This window comes from Gorilla gorilla, chromosome 15, assembly GCF_029281585.2.
Source record: "Gorilla gorilla gorilla isolate KB3781 chromosome 15, NHGRI_mGorGor1-v2.1_pri, whole genome shotgun sequence".
Classification (NCBI taxonomy): domain Eukaryota; kingdom Metazoa; phylum Chordata; class Mammalia; order Primates; family Hominidae; genus Gorilla; species Gorilla gorilla.
Window position 1 is genome coordinate 32,460,630 of NC_073239.2, and position 21,254 is coordinate 32,481,883.

Consider the following 21,254-nt stretch of genomic DNA (forward strand, 5'->3'; position numbering starts at 1 on the left):
GGAGGAGCCGGACCTCTTTGTGGGAAGCGAATTGAATCACCTTGGCAACCCGCGGGGCGTGCAGCAACGCCCTTTCCGCCGGAAGTGGGTGTCAGAACCTCCACGTGCTGTCCCTCCCCCTCCCCTTTTCGGCCCAGTAGCGGCGGCTCAGCTGCTGCCATGGAGCCAGCCGGGCTAGAGCAGCTCCTACGGGAGCTGCTGCTACCGGACACCGAGCGCATCCGTCGGGTACGGAGCAGGCGTAAGCGGGCCAGGGCGAGCGGGAGGTTGCGGGAAAGGCCCGACTCTCACCCCTAGCTTCCCCCCAGGCCACGGAACAGCTCCAGATCGTTCTTCGGGCCCCCGCCGCTTTGCCGGCTCTCTGCGACCTGCTAGCCTCGGCGGCCGACCCCCAGGTGAGACCCCTGACTCTCCCCTCCGAGCTTCCCACTGTACGCCACCGGTCAAGCCCCAATATCCGCCCACTGCGGTCCGCTCAGCATCTTCCTGCCCGGACCCCCACGTGCTTGCTTCCTCGTCCTAGATCCGCCAGTTTGCGGCCGTGCTGACCCGCAGACGACTGAACACCCGCTGGCGACGGCTGGCGGCGGAGCAACGGGAGAGGTGGGCTGGGCCTGGGGTGGGGCGGGGCCAGGCGGAGACTTTTCTTGGGCAGGCTGGGTACCAAACACCTGCCACCTGTGTTCCAGCCTCAAGTCCCTGATCCTGACGGCCCTGCAGAGAGAAACAGAGTAAGTACCTACCCCCTTCTCTCGGGATCTTTACGACTTTGTCTAGGTTTCTGCCTTCCTTTTCAGCTCCAGGCTGGGACTTGTGGGGCAGGGACTTCAGTTCTAGACACAAGGTGGAGTGAGGATTTTAAGGCTGTTTTGAAGACTAAAGTTCTTGAGGAAGGGTGATGATGATCTGCCAAACCCAAGTCAGAAGAATAAGACTGAAATTCAGGCTAAGTTAGACTGAACTTACCAGATTACATGCCCGCAGTGCTGTTGGGCTCCCTCTGAGCTGCTGTCTCATGTGTCCCAACTTGGCAAAGACCCTGTGCCCACACCTCCTGAAAGTTTCTCTCCTGGCTGCCCCATTGAGCCTGGCCACTGTGTGCAGAGGAAGGTATTGAAGGGTGATTGGAGGAGATCTCTCCGTTTGCAGGCACTGTGTGAGCCTCAGCCTGGCCCAGCTCTCAGCCACCATTTTTCGAAAGGAAGGCCTGGAGGCCTGGCCACAGCTTTTGCAGCTGCTTCAGCACAGTACCCACAGCCCCCACAGCCCAGAGAGAGAGGTACCATCACATGGTTGGCAGGAGGGAGGGCCTGAGAGGCTGGATAGACCTTGTAAGCTTGCTCTCCCATCCTCTATTCTTGGACAGATGGGGCTTTTGCTGCTAAGTGTGGTGGTGACCTCCCGGCCCGAGGCCTTCCAACCCCACCACCGGGAGCTTCTTCGGCTTCTGAACGAGACTCTTGGTGAGGTGGGCTCTCCTGGGCTGCTCTTCTACTCCCTGCGCACTCTGACCACCATGGCTCCCTACCTCAGCGCTGAAGATGTGGTGAGATGTGGGCCCTCGTTATCTTTGACTCGCTTTCCTCATGCCTTCATGTCCTCACCCGTAAAAGTTACAAAGCTGCTTTGGATTCTTTACCTGCCTGTGGCCCTTCCTGACAATTGAGAGGGGATGCTGTAGGTGGGCCTGGCTGTTATGCCTGGGCTCCTCCTCGCAATTCAGGCTGTGAGGAAGCTGCCAGCTGCTGGGGTGTGAGATTGGGCTGCATCATGCTCTCTGTGATGTGTCCCTCAGCCTCTCGCTCGGATGTTGGTGCCCAAGCTGATCATGGCCGTGCAGACTCTGATCCCCATAGATGAGGTGAGGACAGGTGGGCAGGAGCTCTGTTGGAAGGAGAGTGCAGAAGTGTCCAGTTCGGCCCACTGAAGAAGAACATGGTAACCTTGTGCCTTGTTTGTCTGTCAGGCAAAGGCCTGTGAGGCCCTTGAGGCTTTGGATGAACTGTTGGAGTCAGAGGTGCCAGTCATCACCCCCTACCTCTCTGAAGTCCTCACATTCTGCCTGGAGGTGAGCCTGGAGTGGACATGGCCCCTGCTACATGCTCTGCTGGGACTTTCCTTCCCTGTCGCTGATTTTTATTATTCTGTGGACAGGTGGCTAGAAATGTGGCCCTGGGCAATGCGATACGCGTACGTATTCTCTGCTGCCTCACTTTCTTGGTCAAAGTCAAGAGCAAGGTAAGTGAGTGCCCATTGACACACATCACCCCACCCCCATCTCCACCCTTAGTCTCACTCCTGGGGCTTTCGGTCCATCTCAGGGTATCTAAAGTACTGTGGGGGTTCAAGCCTTGGCCTGGCCTCACCCCAGTTCCTGCCTGGGAGGTTGGGAATTTTCTGTCGAACCCCTTATGGCCTGGAAGACTGGAATTTTTAATGTGAGCCCATCCTGGGAGCAGATTCTTAGGGACACTATTCCACCTTCTCTGTCAAGGCCTTACTGAAGAATCGTCTCCTGCCACCCTTGCTGCACACCCTTTTCCCCATTATGGCTGCTGAGCCCCCACCAGGCCAGTTGGATCCCGAGGACCAGGATTCAGAAGAGGAAGAGTTGGAGATTGAGCTGATGGGGGAGACTCCCAAGCATTTCGCTGTACAAGTGAGATGTGGGGCAGGACAGAGAGGGAAGGTGTTAGGTGGCTGTGGGACGTTGGCGAGGCAGAGATGGAGTCAAGCAAAGTAAGTCTCCCCATCCCATCTCAGGTTGTGGACATGCTGGCACTACACCTGCCCCCCGAGAAGCTCTGTCCCCAGCTGGTAAGTGTGGCTCTGTCCTTCTGGTGTCCCTACCTCCAAGTGTGCCTAGTCCCCTGAGGCCAACGACGTTTAGACCCTGGGAGGTGTGAAGGCCTATTGCCACAGGAATGGGCAGGCTCTTGCTGGGGTTTCAGAAGCGTGCCACATGCTTCTCTAGATGCCCATGTTGGAAGAGGCCTTGCGGAGCGAGAGCCCATACCAGCGCAAAGCTGGACTCCTGGTGCTGGCCGTGCTGTCTGACGGAGCTGGCGACCACATCAGGCAGAGGTATCTATTCCCCTGTCCCAGGGTGAGGGTTGCCCACAGGGAGGACCATGGCTGTCCTGGTTTACACTTGTTGTTCAAGCTTATTTATCAATAGCGTTTCCCCCCATTATCAAAAGTGTCCTGGCTTGGAAGATAAATGACATGGCTTACCAGCTACAGGGACCAGGGGCTGCTGCCCACCCTCTGGTGACAGGAAAAGCCTTGGTTTTTCCAGGGAAAATGAAGAGAACAGGTCAGCCTAGGGCTCTCAGGTGTAGCTCCTCAGCCTATGTCCTCTTGTTTGCCCCATCCAGACTGCTGCCCCCACTGCTGCAGATCGTGTGCAAGGGCCTGGAGGACCCCTCGCAAGTTGTACGCAATGCTGCGCTGTTTGCCCTGGGCCAGTTCTCAGAAAACCTACAGGTGAACCAGGCTGAATGTGGGAGCCACCAATTGAATGTCCCCTTCCCCTCACCTTTCATCTCTTCAAGCATCCCTGCTGCCATCAGCACTCTTGTGTGTGCCCTGCAGGTGAACCTGACTCAGGCCCTGCTTGCTCCCTCCCCCAGCCCCATATCAGCAGCTGTTCAAGGGAGGTGATGCCACTGCTCCTCGCCTACTTGAAGTCGGTGCCTCTCGGACACACACACCACCTGGCCAAGGCCTGCTATGCCCTGGAGAATTTTGTGGAGAACCTAGGTAGTGATGGCAGTGGGGAGCTTGGGGAAGGGGGATGAGGCGGCGGCTTTGGCTGAATGTACAGGATGTGCATCTCCCTGCATTGCTGCCTGTGGTAGGGGAAAGGGTGTGATGGTGCCACAAAGAGGTTTCCGCCTGGAGGGAGGTGGGCGTGCAGGTAGCAGACCTGGGTTGGTTGGTAGAGGAGCATCCTTTCCCACAGGGCCCAAAGTGCAGCCCTACCTTCCGGAGCTTATGGAATGCATGCTGCAGCTTCTGAGGAACCCCAGCAGTCCCCGGGCCAAGGAGCTGGCTGTGAGCGCCCTGGGAGCCATTGGTGAGGAGAGAGGCAGGAGGCAGGGATGTGGGGTTCACCCAAAGGCCCTGTGGCTGGTGGTCCCTGCCCTCTCCAGCTCTGATTCTGTCCTTCCATCCTGCAGCTACGGCTGCCCAGGCCTCGCTGCTGCCCTACTTCCCTGCCATCATGGAGCACCTGCGGGAATTCCTGTTAACAGGCCGTGAGGACCTTCAGCCTGTGCAGATCCAGAGCCTGGGTGAGTGAGAGGTTCCCAGGTGGGGCTCCCAGTGCCAGCAAAGGGCTGGTGCTCACCTGGTGTTGACAGATTGCCCCCACAGGAGCACGGATGTCTTCCTTCTCATCAAAAGGGTGTTCTTCATGCTGTACCAAGGGGTGGGGCGGGATTTCTGAATCCCTCCCAGCCACCACCTTTGGTCCCGTAGCCCACCTCCACCTCCTGGTGCTAATGGAGCCCTTGCCCCCACAGAGACACTGGGGGTGCTGGCACGAGCAGTGGGGGAGCCCATGAGGCCGCTGGCTGAGGAATGCTGCCAGCTGGGTCTGGGCCTCTGCGACCAGGTAGACGACCCTGACTTGCGGCGCTGCACGTGAGTGACCCCTCACCCTGCCTCTGCCCTTGTCCCCTCCCCTCCTGTCTTCCCACTGGACCCACTGGAATCCCCACCCCAGACTCCAGTCGTCTGGTTTGGACCATAGCCAGGTGTTCCCGGGCTCCCCCATCCTGCCTGGTGGTAGCAGGCAGGACCTTACAGCTTCTTCTGCCTGCTTTGACCAGGTACAGCCTATTTGCAGCCTTATCGGGTCTGATGGGCGAGGGCCTGGCGCCCCACTTGGAACAGATCACCACGCTCATGCTGCTGTCACTGCGTTCCACCGAGGGCATTGTGGTGAGCAAAGGGTGGGTGGGCTGGGCCAGGCCCGCCCTGCAATGGGATTTATCTCCTGGGCCCAGCTGAGCCAAAGTCCTTGCCGTGCCTCTGCTCCAGCCTCAGTATGACGGGAGCAGCTCCTTCCTTCTGTTTGACGATGAGAGTGATGGGGAAGAAGAAGAGGAGCTCATGGATGAGGATGTGGAAGAAGAGGATGACTCAGAGATCTCAGGGTGCGGAGGGGTGCTCTTCTGATCAGGAATCTAGACTTTGGTTTTAGACAAGGGCCTAGTGCTGGATCTGCTCCTCTTGGTGCCTGATCACCACTGCCTCCCCTTCTTACTCTAGGTACAGCGTGGAGAATGCCTTCTTTGATGAGAAGGAAGACACCTGTGCTGCCATGGGGGAGATCTCTGTGAACACCAGGTGAGCATTCGCCCTTCCCTGGCACTGAAAACCCTGCCTGGGGGCCCCTTACCCATGGCTGTGTCTCTCTCTGTAGTGTGGCCTTCCTTCCATACATGGAAAGTGTCTTTGAAGAAGTATTTAAACTGCTGGAGGTGAGCAGGCCGGCGGGTGGAGTGGGTGGGGTTCTCAGGCTAGGGGCCCTGTGTTCACGGTGCACACAGCAGACATATCCCGCCCCTCCTCATCCTGCAGTGCCCTCACCTGAATGTGCGAAAGGCAGCCCATGAGGCTCTGGGTCAGTTTTGCTGTGCACTGCACAAGGCCTGTCAAAGCTGCCCCTCGGAACCCAACACTGCTGGTGAGGAGAGGCTGGGCCAGGCTGGGGGTTCTTGGGGAGGGGCAGGGCCTGACTGGTGCTTCAGCCAATAATGTCCCCAGCTTTGCAGGCTGCCCTGGCCCGAGTGGTGCCATCCTACATGCAGGCAGTGAACAGGGAGCGGGAACGCCAGGTGGTGATGGCCGTGCTGGAGGCCCTGACAGGGGTGCTCCGCAGCTGTGGGACCCTCACACTGAAGCCCCCTGGGCGCCTCGCTGAGCTCTGTGGCGTGCTCAAGGCTGTGCTGCAGAGGAAGGTGAGCAGGGCAGGTGGGCTTCGGGAAGGAGAGGTGCCGGGCCTAGGTTGGGGACTGGCTACAAGTCCACCCCCCTACCCCCATGAAAAGAGAAGGGGCGTGAAAGCTCCGCTAAGTTGAGCTACTTCTTGTAGACAGCCTGTCAGGATACTGACGAGGAGGAGGAAGAGGAAGATGATGATCAGGTGAGAGCCAGGGATAAAAACTGGGACCAGGCGGTCCAGGCAGTCTCCACAGGGACAGGGGTGGACAGTGTATTTGGGCTTGGCCTGGGGCAGCCAGGGCCACTAAAAGAGACTGGTAATGGCCAGAGGGATACAACCCTGATCCCACTAAGCCAGTGGGAGTTCAGGGAAGGAGAGCAGTGTGGACTGGGGTGTGCTTGGAGTGATAGGTAGGAGCAGAAGAGCCAGGGGAAGAAGTTGGGTCATGGAAACACCCAGCTTGAGAGGGGCCAGCCCTATCAACCAAGGGCAGCCCCAGGGACCCCTGCAGCTGGTGGCAGAGCGTGGGAGGGAGGTGTACAGTCACCGAGCTGGCCCTGGTGCTCCAGCCCCTGACCTGGCTCCACAGGCTGAATACGACGCCATGTTGCTGGAGCATGCTGGAGAGGCCATCCCTGCCCTGGCAGCCGCGGCTGGGGGAGACTCCTTTGCCCCATTCTTTGCTGGTTTCCTGCCATTATTGGTGTGCAAGACAGTGAGTGTCCATCTTCTGGCTCCAAGCCCTAGTCCCCTCGTGCACCCGGTGCCCACCACAGCCTTTATCCTTGGCCCAGGCTGATCTGTACTCCTTCCTGTTCTCCCCCATCAGAAACAGGGCTGCACAGTGGCAGAGAAGTCCTTTGCAGTGGGGACCTTGGCAGAGACTATTCAGGGCCTGGGTGCTGCCTCAGCCCAGTTTGTGTCTCGGCTGCTCCCTGTGCTGTTGAGCACCGCCCGAGAGGCAGACCCCGAGGTGCGAAGCAATGCCATCTTTGGGATGGGCGTGCTGGCAGAGCATGGGGGCCACCCTGCCCAGGAGTATCCTTGGCTCGCAGGACGGGAGGGACTGGAGGTTGGGGGAGTGTCCCCAGGGCTTGCAGGTGGGCAAGGTCTACCTGAGCATGTGGCCATTCCTTGACTGTGGACCAGACACTTCCCCAAGCTGCTGGGGCTCCTTTTTCCCCTCCTGGCGCGGGAGCGACATGATCGTGTCCGTGACAACATCTGTGGGGCACTTGCCCGCCTGTTGATGGCCAGTCCCACCAGGAAACCAGAGCCCCAGGTGAGGGAGGGAGACATCAGGCAGGGCTTGGAAGCTGAAGAGGGAGGGTGGTGGAGGGCAGGGCAGGTAGGCCTGAGACATTTGTGTGCCCAGGTGCTGGCTGCCCTACTGCATGCCCTGCCACTGAAGGAGGACTTGGAGGAGTGGGTCACCATTGGGCGCCTCTTCAGCTTCCTGTACCAGAGCAGCCCTGACCAGGTAACCTTGCTGCTGGCAGCCCTCAGAGGGGAGCGTGCCGCTCCACTCAGTGATAGGCACTGTCTGCTGATGAGGCTCGGGAGCTCCAGGCTGTCAGTTGCACCTGATGCAAGGTGACAGTTTCAGCTGTTCTTTTGGTACTCCCTGCACCATTTCTTATTTGTCTGCAAGGATTGGCAGCCAGTCCTGTGATGGGACAGGAGGGACTTCCTCTCTCCACGTAGCATTTTTCCTGAGGAAGCTCCATTTCTACCCTTTGGTCTGAGCCAGAAGTTGCAGTTTTCCTAGGCTGGTTTCCTAAACCGGGGCCCTTTCAAACTGCTCTGTGGAGCCCAGGGTACCTCTGGGCCACCACACCATACATTTCAATCAGATCAGCTCTGCTCGCTGAAGAGATTTTGCCTGTACCAAGTAGCTAGGTTTGGAGTCATGTCAGAGTGTTTGTGTCACCCTTGTCTTATACCTTTAGAGACTGTTGTGTAGGTGGAGCTCCTGAGTGTCTGGGTTTCTTTAGGTCTTGAGGCTATGACTTTAATCATCTTGTCCCACATCCCCCATTCCCTCCAAAAAAAATCATTAGCACCAAGTTTCATTGGTTCTTCTCATGTTCATAGTTGTCTTGGATGCCTGTGAATCAGTACCAGGTGCAACTACCCCCCTGATAAGAGACTCTGCCACTCCTTGGTCCTGACCACCCTCCTAGACCTGGGGTCTGGGGCTGCTGCCCTGAGTCAGCCACTCTTTCCTCACAGGTTATAGATGTGGCTCCTGAGCTTCTGCGTATCTGCAGCCTCATTCTGGCTGACAACAAGATCCCACCAGGTGAGGGTAGGAGTCATAGGCAGGGGCTTGCGGGAGGCTGGGAGTGACAGGGCTCAGAGGGCCTGGGGCAGTGAGGCTTTAGGAGCCCCGACCTTTCTCCCTCCCTCTCCACCCAGACACCAAGGCCTCACTGTTGCTGCTCCTGACGTTCCTGGCCAAACAGCACACCGACAGCTTTCAAGCAGCTCTGGGCTCACTGCCTGTTGACAAGGCTCAGGAGCTCCAGGCTGTACTGGGCCTCTCCTAGACTGCAGGCTGCAGCCAGTCCAGAGAGAATAGAGCCTGCCCAGGCCTTAAGACCACCTCTCAGCCCAGTTCAGTTCTGCCTTACCAAAGATTCTGAGACTCATACCCATTTGGAGCCAGCCCCACTTGCTGCCTTACAGGGCTGTCCCTGAGGCTGGATCTGTTACAAATGAGTCATGACATCATACTGTAATAAAAGCAGCTTGTTTTCTGCTTGAACAATAGCTCTGAGAGCAAGAAGGCTGGAAATGCACATTCAGAAATGAGGTAAGCAGGACCCAGTGAGGCACAACGTGGTTTACTAGAAGTGGCCGGTTTCCTGGCAGCTTTGTAAATGGACTCTAACCTCAGTGGAACCTGGGCCCCGGCTGGATCAGGAGGCGACCATATGGCTTTTCTTGTTTCACGTGAAGAATCTGTTGCGCTGAGAGCACTGGTCAAGAGGGGAGGAGAGGGCAGGTCGGGGGAGTCCCTGTACGGGCCTCTGGTCTCTGTGTCCCTGCCCCACATACACACACACACATGCATACACTCACCCAGGAGCAGGTAGAAGACCCGGGCAGCCATCCTGCGGGGGCTGAGAGGTGACACCAGGCTGCTGAAGTCGGGCTCCCTGTTAGCCTGCAGCTCCAGTGCCACTGCCCTATAGGGATCAAGAACCATTAGCAGAGGCTTCAGCCCGGGTCCACCCCATCAAGGTGCCACCTCCCTGGTACCTGTGAACTGCTTCCAGTGAGAGCAGCTCGAGCTCTGGGGGCAGCACCAAAGGCATCTCCATGGGCACCTCAGGGAGTTCAGGCACCACGGGCAATGCAGGAGCTTCTGGCGCCTCCACCTCAGCCCAGGCCCTAGGAGGACATGAGAAAGTAGGGAAGGTGGCAGCTGTGACAGTGACAAGGGGCATACCCATCCCAGCAGCTGTTTCCACCACCTGGCCAGGGGCTGTGGGCCCTGGCTCCCACAGAGCCTGGCCGCTTACCACCGTTCTTCTGGTGGGATGAGGCTGATGCGGGTCTTCTCCTCTTCAGCTGCCTCTAGGGAGATCTCTGTTGGGGGAGGAAAGGCGCTAGTGAGTGTCTGCTTGGGTGGCAGTTAGGGCCTTGTGGCCACCTGGTGTAAGTAGATGGCAGAGCCGTGCGGTGACTTGTTAAAAGCACATAGGTGGGAGAGCTGAGGAGGACCAGTCCTTGCTTCCTTATGTCACACACACACGCCTTCACTCATAAAACAGCTTCAGCAGTTGGGATACTAGTTTCCTGGGACAGTGGTTAGGGTGTGGTCCCACTGCGCCTCTTCTCTGGGTGCTTACCTAAAGACACCATAAGGGGAACACTGGGCTCCAGGGCTTCCCTCGGGACCTGGGGATGGGAGAAGTAGAACTAAGACCCCAAGCATCTGGGACTTGGGCCTCAGAAGGCACAAGGCCAGTGAGCCTGTGCTGTTGGCTCTCATAGCAGGAGAGGGCAGCCAGCTGGTCAGGCAGACTCTGGCACTGGGGCGATGCAGTAAACAGGTGGTGCAGTTACCTCAATCTCACTTGGAGCTTCAATCTTTCTCCTTTCCTCCTCAGCGGCTGCCTCCTCAGGCAGCTCTAGCCTGAGGGCTTTTGGGGGTGGCTGGGCACAATGGGTCCAGAGACCCAGTAGTTCAGGGGGTAGCCAGCCAGCTGTGGACAAGAGGGTAGTAGGCACAGGGTTTGAGGCGTGAGGAGCACCAGGAATGAGGAATTGGTTTTGAGGATACTTCGTGCCCAACCCCCGCCATTCTTACAGAGAGTTGGGGTTCTGAACAACTCCGCAGGGCCTCTGATGGTCCTCTCGGGAGGCTGCACCATGGGCTGTGTGGTGGGGGAAGGTCAGAAGCCCCATTATAAAGCAGCCATTCCTCAGGGCCCCTTTGCCTCTTTGCAATGCACTGTTCTGGGGCTTTTGGACTTCCCCAGCTTTTGCGCTCATGACCCTGCCTGCCCTGCTCATTGCTAAAAGAAGGACTTTTTAACCTGGTGCTCATGGGTATGACAGGTGGGTCACTAAAGGAGCATGAAGAGTTGTATATGTGCAAACCCACATCGCCTGCATTTTCTGGAGAATGGAGGAGATTTTTCATCAACCCCCACCCACCTGAGGAGTTTGGAAGGCTCAGCCTGCATGTGCCCCTGGTCATCCCTGCCTCCCTCCCTTCCCCGGCAAAGCCTGGGCTGCACTCACACATTCCCAGCAGTGGGCTCTGGTTTGCAGTTGTGCCTGGAATTTCTCCGGGGAGATCTGAGTCTCCTTGTCCCAGAACAGTAACCGGCGACGACGGCGGCGGCGAGGAGGTGGGGGAACTGGGGGCCTCCTCTGTTGAGTGGGGAGGGCAGGTAGGGGCAAGGCTGCCCATTACTCCTTTTCCTGTCATTCTGGTGGACTGCTAACAGGACCCCACACCTGCCCCTAGAGGAACCTGGAGAGGGCTTGTGCGGGGTCTCCATGCACTTGAGCAGCTCATACCTTGCATAAGGGTACCCATCTGGGAAGCGTAGGCCAGATACGATGGGGCGTAGAAAGGGGCATCTTTTATCATCTGCACTAAGGACCCTTGTAAGCTAGCAGTGGCCCTGGGCTTGGGGAGGCAGTCCTTGCAGGGGAGGGCAAAGAGGAGGAGGAGGAGGATTAGAAGGGAGGCTACTCACCTCTGGGCTGGGTGGGGCTGGCAGACGCAGCTCTTCCGGGGGGGTCACCTCTGCAACAACACCCAAGGGGCTCTGTCCCATAAGCCCCTTACCCCTTGCAGATGCCAGGGCAAGAAACTGCAGGGTCCTCCCTTTAGCAAGTTGGGATATAAAGCCCTTGTCTGCAGCAGTATCCAGGTACTCCCAGAAAAGCCCCTGGGGCATGGTGGGCACTCACCCATGAGTAGGGCCCCAGGTTCCCAGCCTGTCAGTCTCAGCTCCTCAGGGCCCAGTGCCTCTCCTATTCCTTCCACCCTGAGGGAAAATGGGCAAGAGAAATGAGGAGACCCTTCCCAGCACCGACACCCTACCTGGTCTAGGAGTTCTTGCCCTTACTCTGCAGGAGCTGGAGGTGGGAGCCGCGGGACTGTGGAGAGAGAATCAGAGTTCAGAGGACAGAAAAAGAGAAATGGGAGCATTGCCCAGTCCCAGAATGCCCACGCCAGGGGTCTGACTATCCAGCTCCAGGTGGGCCCTACGCTACCGGAGACACCTACTTTCTAACAAGATAGCTTCTTCTTCCTCTGCGATCAGCAGGTCCAGTTCTCGGCGGCTGACCTCTGGGAGCTCCCGTTCACCCTGTCCAGAGAGGAAGAGCAAGGGGAGGGGATTCAATAATATTTCTGAAAAAGGCAAGTGGATCCAGGAGAGTGGATCCCAGAGGCATGCCACAGGGCCAGGTTCAAGGAAGCCACTGGGTGCTCAAGTGCCAGGGACAGAGAATAGGGAAATGGAGACAGAAAAGGCAGGACTCTGGGGACAGAGAGAAGTACATGCAAGGGGGCTGGACCTCAGGCCCTGTGTGCAGGGGACAACTCACCTCAATCTCCAGCATCCGTATGGGCTCTGCCTCCGGGATCGTGATGGCCTCAGGTGGCAGCACAGTGACCGGAATCCTCTCTGGAGGGACAGGAGAGTCACCAGCCTCTTTGCTTCTTTCCAAATTCCCACAGCCATGCAGTTAAGGAAAAGCATGGACTCTGAAGTCAAGGTAACCTGGATTCTAATCAGACCCAGGCTAATCTCTGGCATCCTGACCCTGGATACACTGCTTAACCACTGTGAGCCTCACTTTCCTCATCGGTAAAGTGGGGAGGCTGGGCGAAGTGGCTCACACCTGTAATCCCAACACTTTGGATCGCTTGAGCCCGGGAGTTTGAGGCCAGCCTGGGCAACATAGCGAGACCCTGTCTCTACAAAAAATTTAAAAACTAGCCAGGTGTGGTGGCTTATCCCTGTGGTCCCAGCTACTCTGGAGGCTGAGGTGGGAGGATTGCTTGAGCCCTGGAGGTCAAGGCTGCAGTGACCTATGATCATCATACCACTCCACTCCAGCCTGGGAAAAAAAGAAAAAAAAAAAAAGCCGAGTGTGGTGGCTCACACCTGTAATCCCAGCACTTTGGGAGGCTGAGGTGGGTGGATCAACTGAGGTCAGAAGTTTGAGACCAGCCTGGCCAACATGGCAAAAACCCATCTCTACTAAAAATACGAAAATTAGCTGGGCGTGGTGGTGCATGCCTGTAATCCCAGCTACTAGGAAGGAGAATTGCTTGAATCCGGGAGGCGGAGGTTGCAGTGAGCCTAAAGTGCACCACTGTACTCCAGCCTGGGCTAGAGAGTGATACCCCATCTCTCAAAAAAAAAAAAAAGGATAAGAAATCTGACCTCAGAGGACTCTTGTGAGGTACTGATGAGGTTACACACATAAAATGCCCCTCACCAGGCACGGTGGCTCACACCTGTAATCCTAGCACTTTGGGAGGCCGAGGCGGGTGGATCACCTGAGGTCAGGAGTTTAAGACCAGCCTGGCCAACATGGCGAAACCCCATCTTTACTAAAAATACAAAAATTCGCCGGGCATGGTAGTGCACATCTGTAATCCCAGCTACTAGGGAGGCTGAGGCGGGACAATTGCTTGCAGTGAGCCGAGATCGTGCCACTGCACTGTAGCCTGGGCAACAGAGTGAGACTCTGCCTCGAAAAAAAAAAAAAAGAGGGCCCCTCACAAGGCCTGGCTCTTAAGCTCAAAAATGGTCATTTCTACAGCTCTTGGGCCTGCCTCTGCCTCTCACCAGAAAGAAGGTTCTCTCTGCTGACCTGGCTCCCTGGGCTCTGTAGGGACTTCAGGAGGGATCTCTTCAACTCTCTCTGGGATTGCAGCCTCTAAGAGGTGTCGAATCTTTGGAGAGGGATTGGAAACAAAAGATAGGGTTCAGCTTCAGCCCCCTGCTTTCCCACTTTTCACAGCCTTCTTCAACAATGCACGGTAATCTCCTTTTATGCCTAATTATTGTTGCATTGACATCAGCTTGCAGTAAACTCACCCGCCATCTGGCCTTCTTTCCTCAGTTCCTGTTCTCACCTCCCTCCCCAACCCGCACCCCAGTTATCTAGCCCTCATCAATTTGTGCAAGAAGGCCGGGCTCGGTGGCTCATGTCTGTAATCCCAGCACTTTGGGAGGCTGAGGTGGGTGGATCACTTGATGTCAGGAGTTCGAGACCAGCCTGGCCAACATCGTGAAACCCCATTTCTACTAAAAATACAAAAATTAGCCGGGCTTGGTAGCAGTGCCTGTAATGCCAGCTACTTGAGAGGCAGAGACAGGAGAATTGCTTGAACCTGGGAAGCAGAGATTACAGTGAGCTGAGATTGAGCCACTGCACTCCAGCCTGGGTGACAGAGCAAGACTCCGTCTCAAAAAAAAAAAAAAAAAATTTGTGCCAGCAGCAGTGCATCGTTATCCTTGGCAAGTGTTGCGGTTGACAGAGGTGAACAGAAAAGATTCTTGATCTTAAGGAAGTCTAGTGGGGAGACAAGGTTGTATGTAACCCCACAAGAGTCAAGGCAAAGGGTAAAACAAGGCCCTGGCAAAGTGCTGAGTTCCCAAACTGCATTTGGTTCCGGCTAAGACTGGGATAAATATTTCATAGAGAAGGGCAGCATTTGAGCCAGGTCTGTAAGAATAGTAGAACCCGACTTGTAGAGGATTAGGGGTGACCATTATGGGCTAGGGAAACAGTACAAGCAAAGATGTGAATGTGGCATCATTGAGGCATAAGGGCCAAACTAGTGTTTAGGAGCCACAGATGCCCAGAGGACTGAGAGAGAAGTCTGAGGATGACTAGTTCTAAACTGGGGTATGTGCCGGGCACGGTGGTTCACACCTGTAATCCCAGCACTTTGGGAGGCCGAGGCGGGTGGAGTGCCTGAGATCAGGAGTTCAAGACCAGCCTGACCAACATGATGAAACTCCATCTCTACTAAAGATACAAAAATTAGCCGGGCATGGTGGCAGGCATCTGTAATCCCAGCTATTCGGGAGGCCGAGGCAGGAGAATCGCTTGACCAGAGGAAGCGGAGGTTGAAGTGAGCCAAGATCATGCCACTGTACTCCAGCCTGGGTGACAGAGACTCCATCTCAAAATATAATAATAATAGGCCAGCGCGATGGCTCACGCCTGTAATCCTAGCACTTTGGAAAGCCAGGGTGGGTGGATCACCTGAGGTCTGGAGTTCGAGACCAGCCTGGCCAATATGGCGAAACCCTAAAAAAATTGGGCCAGGCTCTGTGGCTCATGTCTGTAATCCCAGCACTTCAGGAGGAGGAGACGGGCGGATCATGAGGTCAGGGGTTCGAAACCAGCCTGGCCAGCATGGTGAAACCCTGTCTCAACTAAAAATACAAAATCAGTTGGGCATGGTGGCAAATGCCTGTAGTTCCAGCTACTCGGGAGGCTGAGGCAGGAGAATCGCTTGAACTGGGGAGGCAGAGGTTGCAGTAAGCTGAGATCGTGCCACTGCACTCCAGCCTGGGCCACAGAGCAAGATCCTGTCTCAAAAATAATAATAGTAGTAAAATAAAAAAAGAAAGAAATGGGGCATGGAGAGCCCCAAATGCTAGTAATCTGTTTGCAGCAGGAGCCACTGTTCAAATGGGGAACCAAGGAAGGGGGTGACATTAAGCTGTAGGAGTATTGGGAATAGATGGAGGAGGACAGGGGTAAGAAAGCCCAGTGCAGAGAGATGAGAGCCTGGATTAGGGCCTCGGCAGTGAAAACAGTGTGGAGACAAGTGGGGACAAGAGCTGCCTCCAGTGGGGAAACCGTCTGATCAGATTGGCCCTGAGTAGGTAAGTACAGGGGGCTTCGCCTGGATGGGTCAACCTTGGCCGTCCCCCTGACCATCTCCTGTGGGAGAGAGCTGTGGTAAGCTTCCTTCCCCAATCCCAATGTCAGAGTGACACAGGGACAGCACTCCCCTTCTGCATTGCCAATTCACAAGTCTTGGGGAATGAGCCCTACCTGAGGGATATCGAAAGGACTAGGAAGTCTGGGATCCACAGACATCATCCCAAAAAAGGGATCTGGAGCATCTTCTAGGGTCTCCATCATGGCCAGGTGGTTAGGAAGCAGCAGGCTGGGTCTGGGAGAGAATGTAGGCTGTGAAGGACTGAGGCTGAGCTAGGCTGAGGCCAAGCTAGCAGGTGTTCCATCAAAGGCCCAGGGCACACTCACAGCTCAGCCTCCATATCTATTCGGATCTGCAGCTGGGCACGGTGGAGGCGCTCCAAGATGTGCTGGATGTCCTCTGTGGGCAGGGAGGACGAGGTAGACAGCCAGCTTAGCAGACAGCTGCTCAGCCCGCCCCACCTTTGAGGGTTCCCAGCCTTACCCACGAGGTACTGGCATTGTTGAGAATAGACGCGGATCACACCGATCTGAAGTTGGGCTGAGAGATAGAGGGAGAAGCGGGGCCGCGGCAGGCCGGGCTGCGGGGGTTGCACTCGTACCAGCACGTAATTGAGGATTTCCTCACTGGGGAACAATGCGCCCTGATTACCGCTGCGTCCAGGAGTGGGCCCACAGTCTTGGCCACCCCATCCCCTAACTCACCCCCCGCACCAGGCCCTCCTTCCCTTTTCTGGGCCTTACCAGGTCTTCACCACATTCACCCTCAGGTATTCGCGCTTCACCAACCGGCTGCCGCGAGTCGCCGCCAGCCTGAAGTGGGTAGGGAAGGTGGGAGAATGGGGATGGAGGGGAGCTGTCAGGCTGGGATCCCGGGCAGCGTCCGTCATCGCGCGCCAACGGGCCCCGCCCTTACCAGATGGTGGCAAAGCAGCCGGTGTGGCGCTGAAGCACGTTAGGATAGTAGAACATTGTCCCTCTGGTCTTTCACCCTCGATTCCACCAGATCCCCGTTCGGATCTGAGTCGGAATTCTTTAGGGCACAGAATTCCCAACACCTTGGAGAGAAGTCAGGATTTGGACTTCTCTGGTGGCAAGGTGGGTGCACCTAGAAAGCCAAGTTAATGAGGCAACGAACAATGGGCAGATACACAATTACCAGGATAACTGAGACGCAGGAGATGGGCGCCCCTCTCTGTGGACCCTCAGTGGATCCGCACGCCACGTGATGCGTCAAACTTGAGACTTCTGGGTTGGGTTCCAGGTTGGAGATGCAGAGCTCCAAGGGGACGTCCGGGCCGGAATCCAGAGCAGGTCCCGAGGGAGCACGGTGTCCTCCACAGCAGGCCTCGGTCCTCGAGCGCTGGGAGCGATGTCAGGCCCCTGGGCCTTGCACTGGCTTGGGCGGCCGCGGTGTGGCCCCGGGCCTCCTACTGCAGGACTAGATCGCACCGCGGGAAGCGAGCGCTTCGCAGCACCGCACCTCGCTCCTCATTAGATGGCGGCTTTTGCCCTGACAGCCAATGGGGAACGGGGGTCGGGTCGGGAACGCCAAGTATCCTGGCAACAGGGTCTCCCGAGGCAGCCAGCAAACCAATCATAAGGATTCTGCGCGCCGCTGGGGTCCATTGTGAGGTGTTCCGACCAATGGGCTCCGGTTCTCGCCTCTAGTAACAGGCGCCCCTTCCTTGACCAATGAGCGCATCCCCGTCGCTCCCCCGCCGCTCCCCCGCCGCAAGCCTGGCAACAAGGGCTCCTCAATTGGTAGGGGAGGTCGGGTCACCTCGGGGGCAACTGTACTGGGCCTCTTCCGGGTGCCAAGATGTACCTTGCACGGCGCCTGACCTGAGGTTAGACCCCGCCCTTCCCCCAATCCACAAACTCCGACTTTGTTTCCAACTAGGGCGTGTCGTGTGCTGCAGAGGAAGAAAGATATGAGATGAGGCCGGGCGCAGTGGCTCACGCCTGTAATCCTAGCACTTTGGGAGGCCGAGGCGGGCGGATCATGAGGTTAGGAGTTCGAGTCCAGCCTGACCAACATGGTGAAACCCCGTCTCTACTAAAAATGCAAAAGTTAGCTGGGCGTGGTGGCACGCGCCTGTAATCCCAGCTACTCAGGAGGCTGAGGCAGGAGAATGCTTGAACCTGGGAGGCGGAGGTTGCAGTGAGCCGAGATCGTGCAGCTCCACTCCAGCCTGGGCAAGGGAGCAAGACTCCGTCTCAAAAAAAAAAAAAAAGGCTGTGAGATGATGGCCTTGGAGCCACCACAGGTCAATGAGGAAGAAGTCCATTTTTTTTTTTTTTTTTTTTTTTTTGATGGCCTTGGAGCCACCACAGGTCAATGAGGAAGAAGTCAATTTTTTTTTTTTTTATTTATTTTATTTTTTTTTTTGAGATGGAGGCTCTCACTGTTGCCCAGGCTGGAATGCAGTGGCGCTATCTCGGCAATCTCGGCTCACTGCATCCTCTGCCCCCCATCCCCTCAGGTTCAAGCGATTCTCGTGTCTCGGCCTCCTGAGTAGCTGGGATTACAGGCGCCCTCCATCACACCCAACTAATTTTTGCATTTTTAGAAGAGACGGGATTTCACTATGTTGGCCAGGCTGGTTTCTTTTCTTTTTGAGATGGAGTTTCCCTCTGTCACCCAGGCTGGAGTGCAGTGGCGCAGTCTCAGCTCATTGCAGCCTCCGCCTCCCCGGTGCAAGGGATTCTCCTGCCTCAGGCTCCCGAGTAGCTGGGATTACAGGCGCCCACCACCACACCTGGCTAAATTTTGTATTTTTTAGTAGAGACAGGGGTTTCACCATGTTGGCCAGGCTGGTCTCGAACTCCTGACCTCAGGTGATCTGCCCGCCTTGGCCTCCCAAAGTGCTGGGATTACAGGCGTGAGCCACCGCCCCCAGCTGAAGAAGTCAATCTTACACGAAACTCCGAAAGGACTTACTGGGGTCACTTCCTAAATCTGAACAACTTAGGTTATGGGCACGCCACGTGTGGTCCTTTCCCAGCTGTCAGTGTTCTCCCGGCTGAAATAGACTTTAGCATTTTTGGATGCAGCACAACTTCCTAGCCTGGAAAAGCCATATTCTCAAACAATTATTTGTGTAAATTTAAGAGGTACAGTTGTAATAACAAATAACCCTTGTCCCTATGCCTCCTACCTTTGCACAGCCATTTCTTTGGCCTAGAATGCCCTTCTCTGCCTTGACTCCAGGGCATGCTTCTTCCTGAGACTTATATCTTACTGCAGCTGAGCTGACCCTATCTTCTTAAAGTCCCCTTCAATTTGGGAGCTTTTTTTTTTTTTTTTCTGAGATGGAATTTTGCTCGTTGCCCAGGCTGGAGTGCAATGGACCGTCTTGGCTCAGTGCAACCTCCGCCTCCTGGGTTCAAGCAATTCTCCTACCTAAGCCTCCTGAGTAGCTGGGACTACAGGCGTGTGCCACTATGCGTGGCTAATTTTTTTGTATTTTTAGTAGAGACAGGGTTTCACCATGTTGGCCAGGCTGGTCTCAAACTCCTGACCTCAGGTGACACCCGCCTCGGCCTCTCAAATTACATGCCTATAGTCACAGCTACTCAGAAGGCTGAGATAGGAGGATCGATTGAGCCGAAGGTCGAGGCTGCAGTGAGCCATGATTGCACCGCTGTGCTCCAGCATGGGCGATTCTGTCAAAAAAAAAAAAAAAAGAAAGAAAGAAAAAAAGAAATACATGAAGTGGCCGTAAGTGCTATGAAGAAAATGAGGCAGCATAGGAGGATAGAATAATGATGGCTGCTGTTTAGGGAGGGTACTCAGGGAAGCCTTGCCCCCTCTCTTAAGAGATAAAATTTGAAGAAAGTGGGTAAGTCATGTGCCTACCTGAAGGAAGAGTAATTTAGACAAAAGAACCAGCAAATGCAAAGACCCTGAGGTAGAAATGTGTTTGGTGGGTTCAAGGAGCCTGGAGCAAAGTGACAGGGGAAGAATGGCAAGGGGCGAGAGAGAGAGAGGAGGGTAGGGTCGCATCACAGGACCTCAGAGGTCCTTATGGGGATTTGGGCTTTTACCCTGGGTGATTTGGGACCCAGTGGAAGGTTCTGAGCAGAGGAGTGACATGATCAGAATTACATGTGAAAAGAATCTCTACTGTGTTGAGAATAGCTTAAGGTAGACACGTGTGGAAACAGATGTGAAGGAAGCAGAGGAGGAGACATGAGAGATGGTGGTAGTTTGTTCCAAAGTGTGGCTGATGGAAAAAGAGAAGTGGTCAGACCCTGAATACATATTGAAGGAATAGCGAGCGACAGGATTTGCTGATGAATTGGATGTGGGGTATGATAGAAAATGGAAGGAGGCCAGGTATAGTAGCTCACACCTGTAATCCCAGCACTTTAGGAGGTCAAGTAGTTGGGACTATAGGCACACACCACCACACCTGGCTTTTTTTTTTTCCCCCACTTTTTTTTTTGAGATGGAGTTTCGCTCTTGATGCCCAGGCTTGGAATGCAATGGCACGATCTTGGCTCACTGCAACCTCTTGCCTCCTGGGTTCAAGTGATTCTCCTGCCTCAGCCTCCCAAGTAGCTGGGATTATAGGCATGTGCCACCATGCCCAGCTGATTTTTTTTATATTTTTAGTAGAGATGGGGTTTCACCATGTTGGTCAGGCTGGTCTCGAACTTCTGACCTCAAGTGATCCACCCACCTGGGCCTTCCAAAGTGCAAGGATTACAGGTGTGAGCCACCATGCCTGGCCTCACCTGGCTAATTTTTAAGAATTTTGGGGAGCCAGGTGCAGTGGCTCACGCCTGTAATCCCAGCACTTTGGGAAGCTGAGGTGGGTAGATCATCTGAAGTCAGGAGTTCGAGACCAGCCTGGCCAACATGGTGAAACCCTGTCTCTACTAAAAATACAAAAATTAGCCTGGCATGGCGGTGCGCACCTGTAATCCCAGATACTCAGAAGGCTGAGGCAGGAGGATCACTTGAACCCAGGAGGTGGAGGTTGCAGTGAGCCAAGACTGCACTACCGCACTCCAGCCTGGGCGACAGAGTGAGACTCTGTCTCAAAAAAAAAAAAAGAATTTTTTGTAGAGGTAGGGTTTCACTATGTCACCCAGGCTAGTCTCAAACTCCTGGGCTAAGGCAGTCTTCTCACTTCGATCTCCCAAAGTGCCAGGATTACAGACATAAACCACCACGCCCAGCCGAAAAAAAAATTTTTTTTTTTGAGATGTAGTTTTGCTCTTGTTGCCCAGGCTCGAGTGCAGTGGTGCAATCTCGGCTCACTGCAACCTCCGCCTCCTGGGTTTAAGCGATTCTCCTGCCTCAGGCTCCCAAGTAGCTGGGATTACAGGTGTCCACCACCACGCCTGGCTAATTTTTTGCATTTTTAGTAGAGACGGGGTTTCACCATGTTGGCCAGACTGGTCTCGAACTCCTGACCTCAGGTGATCCACCCACCTCAGCCTCTCAAATTACTGGGATTCCAGGTGTGAGCCACAACGCCCAGCCAAGTTTTTGTTTTTAATCAAAATAATTAAAATAAAATGGAAGTCAAGGAGATAATTTAGACCTTGTACAAAGAAGGTCCAGGAAGGATTTCATCACATTGCATCACATTGAGGGCACAACAGGGTTTGTACACCTCTGCATTCAGTACCTCATTTCTTCACTGCTAGTGCAGAGAATGTCTAGGTGCTTGGCTTCCCAGTGGGATGATGGACAAGACTGAAGGGAAGAAGGGAGGTCCATGGAGGCAGGGAGGCTCAAAGGCAGCACTGAAGCTTGTCATATGAGGCAGCAAGAAGGTCCTAGGAAAACTTAGGCATCCAGATTTGATCATGTGTGTGAACCATTGAGAGCTGAAGA

At 55.3% G+C, this 21,254-nt stretch overlaps 2 protein-coding genes across 4 annotated transcripts; one reads left to right on the forward strand and one right to left on the reverse strand.

The window, feature by feature from the left end:
* The first annotated feature begins 24 nt into the window (after positions 1-24).
* IPO4 (importin 4) lies at positions 25-8,725 on the forward strand. Of its 2 annotated transcripts, XM_004054986.5 has the most exons (30): positions 25-228; positions 309-395; positions 524-603; positions 690-731; positions 1,150-1,279; positions 1,367-1,546; positions 1,796-1,861; positions 1,967-2,068; positions 2,155-2,238; positions 2,495-2,659; positions 2,764-2,817; positions 2,975-3,084; positions 3,378-3,486; positions 3,633-3,762; positions 3,965-4,078; positions 4,182-4,295; positions 4,527-4,647; positions 4,836-4,947; positions 5,047-5,162; positions 5,278-5,355; positions 5,432-5,489; positions 5,590-5,695; positions 5,776-5,969; positions 6,104-6,154; positions 6,543-6,668; positions 6,783-6,991; positions 7,103-7,235; positions 7,329-7,433; positions 8,186-8,255; positions 8,372-8,725. In XM_004054986.5, exons 1-30 carry the CDS (start codon positions 160-162, stop codon positions 8,500-8,502), a joined length of 3,246 nt encoding a protein of 1,081 aa, XP_004055034.2. In that variant the 5' UTR covers positions 25-159; the 3' UTR covers positions 8,503-8,725. The 2 variants fall into 2 exon arrangements, with proteins under 2 accessions (XP_004055034.2, XP_055218275.1); XM_055362300.2 differs by lacking the exon at positions 6,104-6,154 and having other exon boundaries at positions 73-228.
* Positions 8,690-17,347, reverse strand: REC8 (REC8 meiotic recombination protein). Of its 2 annotated transcripts, XM_004054988.5 has the most exons (20): positions 16,560-17,347; positions 16,317-16,458; positions 16,145-16,213; positions 15,885-16,027; positions 15,728-15,800; positions 15,515-15,635; positions 13,310-13,391; positions 12,032-12,111; positions 11,709-11,790; positions 11,548-11,578; positions 11,390-11,466; positions 11,173-11,222; positions 10,709-10,840; positions 10,272-10,338; positions 10,028-10,167; positions 9,811-9,859; positions 9,481-9,547; positions 9,218-9,349; positions 9,038-9,144; positions 8,690-8,934 (listed from the first exon to the last, which is right to left on the reverse strand). In XM_004054988.5, the coding sequence occupies exons 2-20, from the start codon at positions 16,370-16,372 to the stop codon at positions 8,849-8,851; spliced, it is 1,644 nt and encodes a 547-aa protein (XP_004055036.3). In that variant the 5' UTR covers positions 16,373-16,458; positions 16,560-17,347; the 3' UTR covers positions 8,690-8,848. The 2 variants fall into 2 exon arrangements, with proteins under 2 accessions (XP_004055036.3, XP_063553813.1); XM_063697743.1 differs by having other exon boundaries at positions 16,317-17,347.
* Between the last annotated feature and the right edge of the window lie 3,907 nt (positions 17,348-21,254).

Coding starts and splice junctions, on each gene's coding strand:
- IPO4 (XM_004054986.5), top strand. CDS start 160: ATGGAGCCAGCCGGGCTAGAGCAGCTCCTACGGGAGCTGCTGCTACCG. Junction 229..308: donor ACACCGAGCGCATCCGTCGG/GTACGGAGCAGG, acceptor GCTTCCCCCCAG/GCCACGGAACAGCTCCAGAT. Junction 8,256..8,371: donor TGACAACAAGATCCCACCAG/GTGAGGGTAGGA, acceptor CTCTCCACCCAG/ACACCAAGGCCTCACTGTTG.
- REC8 (XM_004054988.5), bottom strand. CDS start 16,372: ATGTTCTACTATCCTAACGTGCTTCAGCGCCACACCGGCTGCTTTGCC. Junction 11,791..12,031: donor TACGGATGCTGGAGATTGAG/GTGAGTTGTCCC, acceptor CTCTCTGGACAG/GGTGAACGGGAGCTCCCAGA. Junction 9,350..9,480: donor ATCCCACCAGAAGAACGGTG/GTAAGCGGCCAG, acceptor ATGTCCTCCTAG/GGCCTGGGCTGAGGTGGAGG.